The 13,655-nt window shown below is 34.6% G+C and overlaps 1 protein-coding gene across 6 annotated transcripts in view; it reads right to left on the bottom strand.

Annotated features, from left to right (window-relative positions):
* The window catches only part of FBXW7 (F-box and WD repeat domain containing 7), a 207,155-nt gene that overhangs the window by 14,439 nt on the left and 179,061 nt on the right, over positions 1 to 13,655 (bottom strand). For all 6 annotated transcript variants that reach the window (XM_073805492.1, XM_073805493.1, XM_073805494.1 and 3 more), the window contains 2 exons: positions 12,272 to 12,413; positions 2,601 to 2,735 (listed from right to left, as the gene is read on the bottom strand). In XM_073805492.1, coding sequence (XP_073661593.1) covers positions 2,601 to 2,735; positions 12,272 to 12,413 — 277 coding nt within the window. The remainder of the gene's footprint in view (positions 1 to 2,600; positions 2,736 to 12,271; positions 12,414 to 13,655) is intronic.

The following is a 13,655-nucleotide window of genomic DNA, read 5'->3' as shown; positions in this document are numbered from 1 at the left end:
ATATTGAAAATTCATTTCAGATAATTATCTTTTCTTTGGCCAAACTTGTCATTTCAATGAGAGTTGCTGTTTTTTGTTTTTCACTATAACTTATATTGGGTTGGCCAAAAAGTTCATTCGGTTAGTGAATACATTGTTCAGTAAAATTCTTGGTGAAAATGAAAAAACGTGTCTTTTATTTTTACTTAAAACTGAACAAACGTTTTGGTCAACCCAATATAAAAGACCACCATATTATATTTAAAAAGTAGCTAATACTTTCCCAGAATTGCTATATTTCAGTGGATTGAAATAGTGAAAGAAAAAGAAAAGAAAAGAATAAAGAAAATGTTGGCCAATCCTATGTTAAGAATTTAGGCTTTGTTCTAGATCATCTACTGTATCACTATGCTTTTCTTGGCATTTACTTACAAAATAAAGATAGTGCTCTTTATCACAAGTCTCCCATGTGAGACTAGTGAGATTTCTGTCAAGGTTTTTGAGATTAGTAAGTAAATGTTGGTAAAGAGCTTTGCGATCTGTTGAAAGGAATTATAAGAAAATTACTATAAGTCCATTTCCTGACATGAAGGTAATACTGTTTTAAATAATGATAGTACTTAGTCTCCAATAAGATGTTAGTTTCCTTCAGGACTTAGATCTATACCATTATTTCTCTACACATAAAATAAAGCATTTTTCAAAAAAGAAAACGTTTTTTCTAGCAGTTAAAACTAGATTCAATATCCTTTGATAAACCATAATGGAAAAGCATATGAAAAAGAATGTATATGTATGTATAACTGAGTCACTTTGCTGTATAGTAGTAATTAACTCAACACTGTAATTCAATATACAATACTATACTTATATACAATACTATACTTCAATAAAAAACAAATTAAAAAAGATGGGGGGACAGGTGCCATGCTAAGTCAGGCTCACTCATTCTATCTAGCAAAGCTTCTTTCCCCTCAGGCAATCTTCAAAGGAACACTTAATTCAAGAAAATCTTTACTGCCCTGGTTATGGATAATTTGTGCTTAATTTTTAGATTCTTAAGAATACTTTAATATTCTTCTGATTTCAAATCATGTTTTTTTTGTGTTATGAAGCTTCTGTGGAAATCCAAATAAAGAAAAAACGAAACAAAACAAAAACCTCACAATCTTTAGACATAAGAGGATAAATTAGACTGAGAAAAAGTCTATATTTTAACAAAAATACTACCTTCTAAAATATGAAGGATATCAAGGAAAACTATGAAAAATATATCAAAGGAGAATAAATTCAGTTTCAGTCAAATACTTATAAAAGTGCTTCCTATTATTACCACCCTTCTGGAAGCAAAGAGAGAGAGCTTATGCCACTTTCATAAGCGAAATCTATCCAAAGAGTTCAGTTTTAGAATGAGCCATCAAGAATAAAGATTTTTTTTTCTGGGACAATGTCATTTTAAAAATCACTCCAAAGAAGCAACATCTCAGGAAAAAGATATTTTTTTCCACTTTGCTTTTTCCTGTAGTTATGCTTAATTTTATCCATTAACTATGATGAAACCATTTTATTAATATCCGTTGTGAAATTAGTATTGGGACTATCTTTAATGCCCTTAGGATATTTAGCATGGGTATCTGAAAAAAAAAAAAATCAACTTCCTTTCTCTTCAAATTTGAAGTTTCAGGACCATTTGCATTTATATTTATATTAACATAAATGGTATTTTATATTGTCTTCTTAGCTGATCTATGTATGATTAGTGGCATATATAAAACTTTTGTGAAAATATAAATCATGGTAACATTGATTATTTAATGTTATCTTATTTCCGTTTGCTGACAAAAATGAAACTATGAAGGCTACAACATCAATAAAAGAACTACATCTAAACTATGCCTCATTTACATAGTCAAGAATGCACATGTGATCATAATCAATCTATGATAAAAAATCAAAGATGTTTTATTTTATATAAAGATATTAAAACAAATGGGCATAAATAATTCTAAAAGAAATACTATAAGAATGTAACTGGTATGGGAAATCTGTGATTGTGTGTGTGTGTGTGTGATGCGGCAGAAAGGGGAATGATTTATAGAAGATGACGTACATGTGAAATTCCATACACTTCAAAATAATTACATAATGTAAGTCACTGAGAACTACTATCCAATAGAATCATGAAACTATTAGTCTTGAAGGGACTTAGGATAAACAAAAAACAAAATAAGAAAAAAAATATTGCTGTTTTAATAAAATCAGAATTTAAAAAAATCTACTACTATAAATGAACATACCAAGACAACTAAAGGTTGGACTTCAAATAACCTAGGAAAAATTCTTGGTAAAGAAACAGTCAAATTAACGAAACTCAATAGCTTAGTCTCACATATGACTTATTCCAGTGATGGAAAGAAGACACTTAGTCTGTAAGTATAATTTAATCTGAAAATTATATTAAGTCACAGCACCTTATCATTTACAGCCCCCTGTAATACTAATTAAGAGTGTTAAACTGACAATACTGAATACCATAATTAGCATGACAATGTCTAAAGATGGTAGCTGTTGATTTTTATTTTCAAATAGCACTAATGAAGAATATAATTGATAATCCTTACCTCTTTAGGGAGCAAGGAAATGAAGTCTCGCTGAAACTGGGGTTCTATCACTTGCATCATATGTTTTACTTGTGTTGGTTCACAACTATCAATAAGTTCATCTAAAGCAAGCAATTTCTCTGGTCCACTCCAGCTCTATCAAAGAGGAATTAGAAATTTTTATCTATTATTTTAATAAATGTCTCAAATTATAAACTCATAAAGGAAAATCCACATCCACACACAACATAAAAAGTGGCTGCTTACAGTAGAAGGCACTGAAGTGACAATCATTTAGTCTCATCAAGTTTATTAGCTACCTTTATTGTGTAAAAGTTTTTTTTAGGCTTGATAGACAGAAAAATATTTTTGCATTGTATTATTATAATTGTTATATGTTCGTCCATCCACCACCAAGATACTGGTTGAGAAACCAAAATTTTATTCAGAAACATCGGTTTGGGCCACTAAGTAAATGAATTTTGACAGATGATTTTCCTTTCTTCCCTTTCTTTCTAGTGGGCACCATAAAACTTGATGGTTTTAGTAAGGCACTCATCTGAGACTGGCAGCATCAACTAGAGAAAAATTAATAACTGGATAGACTGCACATCTGACAAGTGTCTTCTACAAATTAAAAGGGCTTTGATTTGCTATGTGAAAATAATTTCAAATAAAAAACAGCAAACAAGGGCTTCCCTGGTGGCGCAGTGGTTGAGAGTCCGCCTGCCGATGCAGGGGACACAGGTTCGTGCCCCGGGCCGGGAAGATCCCACATGCCGCGGAGCGGCTAGGCCCGTGAGCCATGGCCGCTGAGCCTGCACATCCGGAGCCTGTGCTCCACAACGGGAGAGGCCCCAACAGTGAGAGGCCCGTGTACCGAAAAAAAAAAAAAAAAAAAAAAGAAAGAAAGAAAACAACAGAAAATGGTAGCTGACTTAATAGTAAAATTAGAATATGAACAAAGGCTAAAAGAGGGTAAGAAATAAAGTATATGCTATGGAAAAACAAAAACAATTATACCTCAAAAATATGAGCTCCTTTAAACCATACTAAGGGAGTTGTTTCCCCAGTGTGGAACACCTGCACAGAAATGCCATGATTCTTAAAAGGAGAAACTAAAAAGCCACATGAATCATTTAAAATGTTAGGACCTCCCCTCACAAAAATCAAGTAAAACATTTAAATAACCTTGAAACACTTAGGTGAAAAAACATCCTTGAGCAAGCTGATATAGTACCTTTGTGAATTATTATGTCCACTTTGGAAGTGGGAGAAGAGAGAACAATAGGTGAGGTTTGGAGCTAGAAAGATCTGGATTTTGACATTCCCTTTCTTGCTCAAACTAGGAACCTGGATTTTGTAACATGTGAAATAGATAATAGTTGAAAACTGAGATACTGAGGATACTGGAAGCCGTATTCAGAATATCACTACTTTTTAAAGTATTTCTTAAAATATTTATCAGAATCTACAATGAAATCTCATCTCTTCTTTCCTATCATAAAGTGTAGACTACACTAATACTAGCAAACATTTCAGTAGTATTTCCACAGTACTACTATATATGTATATCTCACTTAATCATCAATAAAAACCCTGGAGAATATCCTCATTTTACCATCAAATATGAGGAAACAGAGGCTCTAATAAGCTGTGTCCTTTCTTTTTCCTTTGACACATACATATACCCAGAACATTCTCCTTGAGTACTCACTGTGTATCCTTTTTGGTTAGGGTGAGGATTTATACATAGAAGTTAAAAATACTCATATACATGTATATGCACACACACGACCAATTAAAAGCAGTTAATTTGAAGTTTATTTCACTCCATTTCCCTCACATAGCTTAAAATCCTGGTTCAAAACTTAATACCTCTTTGACAAAACTCTTGCTGATCAATCGCCACTCATCCCTGACAGTACCAATACTATAAACTCTAAGTTACTGATTTATATTCCTCACAGGATTTGAGGTGGGTTTTTATAATATGCTGTTCCTCTCCATCTACATTATAAGAATTCATGGACACTAGTATAAAAACATGCCCATTTTGGGTGATGGATAACTATGCTGACTTGATTAAAATGCAGCTTTAATTAAGACACTTGATAGAATAATTTTAATGTAAACTTTTAAATCTCCTTTGCATATATGAACGCCAGCTTTACAGATATTTTTGGAAATATTTGGAAATATTTATGGTTAAATAAAGGTATGTGATCTTCTATGGTAAAAAGATAGTGAAACATCTTTTAACATATTACTATTTATATTACTAATTATAATTTATATTCTATATAATTTAATATATTACTATTCTATATAAATTACAACTATTATGAATATTTCTAATTAAAGGTTAATATACTATACAAGTTTCATGTTTTGTTTTTTTTCAGTTAACATATTATTACAGTGTTTAAAAAAGGAAGGAATAGAAAAACAGTATCAATACATGGTATATAACTGCTAACAGATGAAAAAATATCCTTTCCAGGATTTTAGGGGCTGGAGTATAGAACGAAAAAACCCAGAACAGAAGATAAACAATTCAGACCTTAGGTAAATGTTAGAAACTGTGTCAGAAACTTCTATATATTTAAGGCAAAGTCCATGATGAAAATTATGCCCATAGAGCAAAATGCTTCTAAGACTTTAAACAATAGTTTTATTCTGTTTTAAGATAATATTTAATAAGTTAAATAAAATTTAAATTATATTTCAATTTGAATTATACATATATTCAGCAGATATTACTTTGTGACATTTTACTGAAAAGTATACAACTGACAAAGATTAGTAACAAGCTGTAATCTACAAAGTAAATGAGACTGTTTTCACCGACCATACATATTTGACAGTCCAATTACTTTAAGTCACATCTCTTAGATGGTTCCAGCAAAGGTCTGGACCATGTAGTCCCTAGTTTTTCTCTCTCCAGCCTGGATTTCTTTCCTGAACTCCAGAGCTGTTTATAAAATTGCTTATTCAACATGTATTCTTGGGTATGTAATAGAAACTATATCCATGACCTATCTCTTCAAATATGCATGTCCACAATCTTCCCTGTTTCAGTAAGATGTAACTCTTATTATATTAGTTTGTTCAGGCCCAAAGCTCTGGAGTCATCCCCAACTCTCTTACTTTCACCATCAGATAGTTCTGATCCATCAGTGAATTCTAAGACCTTAAAATTCAAAATATACCCAGAATCTGACTATTACTACATTGGTCTAAGCTACTATTGTCTCTCACCTGGGTTATTCCTATAACCTCTTACCCAGTCTCCCAGCTTCCCACCTTTGCCCTCCTAGTTCTGTTCTCCACAAAGCAGTCAGAGTGACCGTGCTAAAAGTCACTCACTCACTCTTCTGCTTGAAGCCCTCCAGTGGCTTCCCACTTCACTCCAAGCAAAAACCAAAGTTTTCAGGTTGGCCTACAAGGTTCTAATTTCCTATTCCTTTCCCTCGCTTACTCTACTTTAGCCATAGATACTCCTTCTGTGCCTCAAACACACCCAGCATGCTCTGCTTCAGAGCCTTTTCACTTGCTGATCCCTGGACTATTCTTTCCCTAGACACCCACGTGCTTTACTTCCCTACCTCCTTCTCTGAGACCTTCTCTGTGCAATTTTCTAAAACTGCAAACCAGTTTGAAATCCCCCAACCCCCTCCCTTTCCTGACTAGAGTTAAGTTCTCCAAAAAAGGGTTTTTGTCTGTTTTGTTAATTACTGTATCCCAGATCCAAATTAGGGCCTAGCACCTGACAGATACTCAGTAAATATTTGTTGAATAAATGAATGAATCCCCAAAGAGTCAGGAAATACTGCACCAATGCTATCTTAAAACTCTTTCTTGGGCTTCCCTGGTGGTGCAGTGGTTGAGAGTCCGCCTGCCGATGCAGGGGACACAGGTTCATGCCCCGGTCTGGGAAGATCCCACATGCCGCAGAGCGGCTGGGCCCGTGAGCCATGGCCGCTGAGCCTACGCGTCCGGAGCCTGTGCTCCGCAATGGGAGAGGCCACAACAGTGAGAGGCCCGCATACCGCAAAAACAAAAAAAAACAAGAAAACCAAAAAAAAAACCCCTCTTTCTTGAGAAAGTTTCTAATCTATGTACCTGATGGTATCACTGGGACTTGCTTGCTTAGTCTGGTTCCGAGACTGGTTCCCAGTTTTGATACATACACGATTTAACAGCAAGGGAAGGATGTATTAACTTGAAAACCTTGCAGTTAATGACTATATTAAAATAAAAGAATATTTTATTATTATCGGTGTGGATTGTTGAACCCACACCAATCTTTAATGAGGACTGGAGGAAAGAATACCGAATTGGGGATCAGGAAACACAACTTTTGGAGAAGATAACTGCCACTAATCAGGTTACAATTTACCTCTGCAGGCTTTAGTTTCTTTATCTGAAAAAGTGCTGTAAATTCTGATAATTATTTTATTTCTGCTCTGAAAAGTAGTTCTTCTGGAAAAGAAAAAAAGCACTTTCCTTTGGTCTTTCATGGTAAAGTTACTGGGAACACATTGAAAGGGATAGGAAAAACATTCCAAAATCAGAAAGAATCAAGATAAACAAAATTTAATTTGTGGACAAAATTGCAAATGCAAACTTGAAAATTCCCCATGGAAGCGGTATTTGATTTCAGGTAATCAGAGAATACCTGAAGGTAGTAGAGAAGAGTAGAAGGAGCACTGAGCCGTAATCAGGGGCCAAGGTTTCACCAGTAAACTCACTGTGGAACTGCAGGGAAGCCCCTTAATGAGTCTGCGTCTCAGAGACCCCACCTGTATAATGAGGGGCTTGGCCATACCAGGGGTTCCCAAGTGCTGTCTGAGTGGTGCAAGAATCATGGAGTCCCCCAGCCCACCATCAAAGAGTCTGATTCAGTGGTCATGGTGGGGCTGAGGGCAGTTTATGCTTTAAATAACCAACTCATCCCGTACGGATGTGGATGATTCACAAACCAGCAGTGGTTATTAGTCTGGATGATCCTTGGTGGTATCTCATTCAGATATATATATATTTTTATGACTTTAGGCAGTCTAGCACCTGCATTTCATGTGGTAAAGAACTCACTTCTCTAGTACCTCCAGAAGATGGTTACTTAGTCTGTTTGAACAGTTCCAGGAGTGGAGACTTACTAGCTCCCATTCTACTCTGGGTCAGTTCAAATTGTTAAGTTCAACTTACACCAAAATCTGACTCAAAGAATATGATTCAGGTTTTGTTTGCTGAAGAAACCAAGAATCAGTCTGATTCTACTTTTATACAAAAGTCTTTAAAACGTTAGACAGAAACAACATTTCTCCCTTAGTCTTCTCTGGCTAAATACATGACTTTCTTTAACTCTTCATCACCCAACAGGACTTCTTGATCATACTGTTTCAAATACAATGGCAAAGTATTACTGAATTCATTTTCTTTTGGTACCTTGCTGTTTTAACATGTCGTTGGCTAGCAAATAAAAGAGATCCAAATAAGTTAGAAAACATGTACAATTTCTAAGTGTTACCATAAAACTTGATTAAGTCCTTCAAAGGAATAGTTTTTACTCCACTTTTAATTTCAAAACACAGAAGTATTTTCTACTTTATCATTCAAAAAAATATTATGGAGTATAACAGGCATTTTCAAAGTACATTCATAATTTTAATACAATACAAATATGCTTTGATTAAAATAATGCTAATAATGTTAATCTGATGACATTTGCATGAAGCTAGTGTTAATAGCTTCTTTTAACACCTGAGAAAACTGAGGTTCACAAAGGCTATTTCTTAACCAAGAGAGGAAACTAACATTTATTGAGTTTCCACTGTATTTCCAAGAAAGCTTTAAGCACATTTACATGTTTTCTCCCTTTCGACAACTTTTTAGTGTTATATCTATTTTACAGAGGATAAGAACACAGGCAAAAGTAGTTACATAATATCAATGAAATTACCCAATTAAGAGGGAAAGCCAGAATTTGTACTAAGAGCTTTTTCTTCTAAGTCAAAGTGCTTCTCATTATATCAGGATACCTCTGAATATCAATTTCAACATCAGAGAATGTCAATGTTATTGGTGCCTTTACCTAGTCTACTATTTGCAAGTGAAAAACTATATATTTACACTCAAATGACATAAACAAAATAAAAAAGTGACCAATCCTCTTCCCCCAAATTAACAATCTGAAAGCATCAACCTGGGGCTGCCAAAAAAAGCAGAATCAAGGGCAACTGAAAATTCAAACAGTACAAAATTTGTTTTTTTTTTTTTTAGTTTTGTTTTTAATTGGTACTTCTATTTTAGAGTGGCATTCTGTTTCAGTTTCCCTTTTCCTAAAATGGTGTATCATTTGTTCTCATTCAATTTATAAATTGAGTACAGAGTACTTTGTCAGAATAGATGGAGCTGGACCGAAACAATGCTGTACCACCATCTTAGGAGGAATAGCAGAACAGTAAGGGGACAAGCTCTCCCATTTTGCTTGTTATGCCACAGAAAAGTCATCATTAAATGCCCGCATAGCACATCTGTAGAAATCATGCCAGTTTAATTGTCCCTCAAGTATACCACGTAGGTCAACTCATGACTCCCCCACTTTACTATGAAATTATCTCTCTCTACAAGTTAAGCATTAAAGCATTGTAAGCCTTTAGGCAAAGGATTCATTTCTAGTTAGTTTGGCACCAGCCCTGAAAATTAAGGGCAGTGTACCACAATGGGGTCTTGGGTGTGTCAAGGCAGAAATGGTACTCAAAGGATTAAGGTCTTGATCTACCCATCTAGCTGACCTTCTGTTGCTAGTAAACTTCTTTGCTACAGAATATGTATGTGAAAAAAAAAATATAGTACTACACCTGCAGGGATAATTCTATGTTATTCCTATTAACTGAGAACAAGTTTTCTACTTCTCCTATGAAAAGTGATCAAATGGGCCTTTTTATAGGACAAAAGCTAGCCTAATATAGTTTATTGAATATCATTAATTCTAAAAAAACAAGTTTTTAAAATTACAATGAACATTTCTAAATTTGGGATGCATCTAATAATCTATGGTATCTCTGATTTGATGACATACAGTATGTGGTAACACGAGGACGTTTCATTAAGAAAAGCATGAGTGAGCTAATAAACAAGCCAACATTGTACAAAGGACTCCCTAAAACACCCTCACTGCAAAATAGAGCACAAATGCCCCCTACTATATATCAGTATTTGAGATAGTTCTCTTAAAACTATATTTTATATATCAGTATTTGAGATAGTTCTCTTAAAACTGGTAAAAAAAAAAACCCTAAATGGCTAGCAAAGAATATTCTGGGCCTCTGAAACATTGAAAAAAAATAGGTCCATACCACGTACAAAATAAATCTCAGTCTAGACTACCTTCTGATAAGAAATAAAGCTTTGCATATAAAATAAACATTTTGGAGGCTGTCTACAATGATGATAAAACTATTACTAATAGTGTAATTTTCCATCATGTTGGTACTTTCCTATAAAAATGATATGAAATCAGCCTCTGCATACTCTCAAGTGCTGTGCTGCTCACACTACATGTGCGTGTAAGCATGACAATCCACACCCATATTCCTGTCTCCTTGGCTTAATCAGAGATGATGCAAGTCTTTAAAGCATTTTTTTTAGGCTTTGTAAGTGTCTGAGTGCTATTTTCACCTCTAATTGGCGGGATACATCTCTTTTTAAAAGGATGTGACAGGGGCTTCCCTGGTGGTGCAGTGGTTGAGAGTCCGCCTGCCGATGCAGGGGACACGGGTTCGTGCCCCGGTCCGGGAAGATCCCACATGCCGCGGAGCGGCTGGGCCCGTTAGCCACGGCCGCTGAGCCTGCGCGTCTGGAGCCTGTGCTCCGCAACAGGAAAGGCCACAACAGTGAGAGGCCCGCGTAAACCAAAAAAAAAAAAAAAAAAAAAAAAGAAAGGATGTGACAAATAATTTAGAATTCTGAGGGCATGTGTAGGAAAAAATTAAAATAAAATTTAAAAATCATGAACCTAAGATAAAAGAACTCAGATGAGGGGAGGGAATGATCCTTAAGAAAAGGTAAGTTTAATTAACAAATGACTGTGAAAATAAAACACAAAATCTTTGTAACTGTAGTGGTTCATAACATTATTGTAACAGTGAAGTATAACTTTTATGCCTCGAAGCCATAGATTCTCAACCTCAGCAATTGATATTTTGGGCTGGATAACTTTGTGTTGGGGGAGGCTGTTCCTTACACTGGCTCCACCCATCAGATGCCAGCAGTGTCCTACCCCCGGCCCAGGCAGTTGTAAGAACTAAAAATGTTTCAACCAAGGGAAAATTTGCCCCCTGTCGAGACGTGCTGCTCTAACCTTTCAGTTATCAACCGAAAAAAGAAGTTATTCTAATTTCTCTGAAATCACCTGAAGGGTAGAAAACAATTTTAAAAATCCATTTTAAATAAACATTGCTTCAAGTGAGTTTTCCAGCTCCAGAAGAAAAAAACTGGGACATTTACTTAGTTATTGCCCAGGTATTTAAAATATTGGGATTTATATAAATGGACACCATAAAATATGAAATATCATATAAAATCTATGCAATATCTTCTATTTCAACCATTATTCCCCTATGCATTCATAAAATACCATCAATAAAGTAGCCAGAGGTAAGGAAATATATTCATTTTACATTAGTACAGTGGCTAGTATCAGAGATACCTTCACTTTACATACTTTATATTATTCACTATTTACAAGGAATAATTAACCAAGTGTTTAATTGATGCCAACTACTTTGCTAAATACTTGACTTCTATGTGTTATCTCACTAGAAGAAAAGATAAATCAATTAATATCACTATCATGAGCTATAAAATTCATAAGATTCAAGGTTTGGTTGTAGCTGAACTTCCCGGTAAAATTCCCAAAACTTTAAATGCTAGTAAAATATAGTAATCAGAATTTTGAGCACAGTAAGCCACACACAAGCATGGCACTGATGGAAAGAAGCTGCATCAACTCTTGGAGGCCAGAAGGGTAACAGTGATGGATAAGTTACCACTAGTGACTAATAGGCAGAGTTCTTAGAATGCTTAACTTCCAAACAGTGCAGTTTAGAAAACAAGTACATTCAGTAATACCAGAAACCCAAACATAAAGGAGAAAAAGAAAGGTCTTATTATCTAAAAAGCAATAAACAATGCAAATGCACACTTACACAAAACAAGCACTGGACTCTCTTGATTAATATACCTAAAAATTAAAGTGAGTTCCCTTATTTTTAATAACATTTTTAATTGAGATATACTTCACAAACATAAAATTCACCATTTAAGTGTACACTTCAATAGTTCCCAGCACACCCATCTTGCTGTGCAACCATCACCACTATCCAATTCCAGAAAACTTCCATCACCCCCAAAAGAAGCCCCATACCTATCGGCAGTTAGTCCCAACCTGCCCTCCTAACATCACCTCAATCACTAATCTCCTTTCTGTCTCTATGGATTTTCCTGTTCTGGATATTTCATATAATCATACATTATGTGGCCTTTTGTGTCTGGCTTCTTTTACTTAGCATAAGGTTTTCAAGGTTCATCCATGGTGTAGCATGTTCCTTTTCATGGCTGAATAATCCCTTATTTTTTGCAGCAAATAAGTGAAGCATTTCAAGTACTGTGTTTAGACATGTCACCTGAAACATTTTCAGCCACTCCTGGAGGCCTGTAGGTGGTTGGACAGATGTAATTCGGCGTCGTTGTTGCCCTTGGCCATTGGCTGCTCTCAGGTCTCCAAAAGTTGTCGGTGTTGCTGAACATGGTACGAGGCCAGCGGTACTACAAGAAAATACAAGAGTGGAGACAAAGACAGATATTTATTAAGAATAATGGGCTCTAGTTTAATAAGAATGGGATGACACGGCATATTTCAAACATCAATCAAACTATTATTTTTATTTGCTTGTTCCCAGAGAGTAAGGATGCACAAAACCTTTTCTGCTATTGTAGAGTAAGCTTCCTCCCTCCTACATAACCACCTGTTTTTATCCCGGCACAGCTAATTGCAACCAAATGACAGAATCTCTATGGCAAAACTGTAAGTTGTTGGTAACATACAAATAATGTTAAAATATTTGCTTAGAAGATTCAGGTTCCACTTGCCTATGTCTGGTCTTCAGCATCATAATTAAACAAAAGTTTAAATTTCTTTCACAAAAAGGGGTGTGAGATTATTAATGCTTTAAAAAAATCATATGTAGCAGTAGTCTGTTCAATGTTTTAGACATTTCACTAGTCACATTATTCCTTAAGTTTGCCCCAGATGCCTTCTAAGTTATTTATAATATTTGTCTATTCCTCTCTAATTTCTATTGCTATGATTAAGCTTAGTCTAAATAATATTTAACAGGAATAAGCCTTGATTAGAAATGTGTTTACTCAAACAGGTAGGTAGGTAGAACTTATTTTATTATATGCAAAATTAAATACTGTAAAATGAGATCATTTTGGCTAAATACTTTTAGCCAATAATTTAAATTTTGAGACAGTTAAAAAAAAAAAAAAAACACCACAAACCTGAAATTCAATTAATTCTGCCACTAGTAAAATAAGAGATGATCTATCTCTAAAATTGTTCAACTCTCCTAAAAATGCCTAATAGCAGAAAAAGTAGTTAGAACTATGTTATTAGTATATTAAACTTTGCTTTCTAATTTCAATGCCTAATTAAATTAGTTAAACTCGAGGTAAGTACTGAACATCTCTATCTTAGAGACACGTGGAAAAAAAGGAGCAGAAAGATTCAGGTAACAAAACCGTGTTTGTAAAATAATCTTCATTTTATTGAGCTATGACAGTAAAGTGTTTTAAATCCAAAGAACGTATAAATTATATCCTAACAGTTAACTATCAAGCTCTGAAAAATTACTAATGAAACAACTCCAATTCTTTTTTATCCAGCATATCTCATTATTTGCTTAAAAATGCATCTCAGTCACCAGATAATACAGAAAAATCTTCATATCTACCACCTTTAAATCTTTTAGCATTATACATCTAAGATGGTCTCTAACATTCAAC

This window comes from Tursiops truncatus, chromosome 5 (genome assembly GCF_011762595.2).
Source record: "Tursiops truncatus isolate mTurTru1 chromosome 5, mTurTru1.mat.Y, whole genome shotgun sequence".
Lineage (NCBI taxonomy): Eukaryota > Metazoa > Chordata > Mammalia > Artiodactyla > Delphinidae > Tursiops > Tursiops truncatus.
Note: the sequence above shows the minus strand (reverse complement) of the source record. Positions and strands in the feature narration are given on the sequence as shown.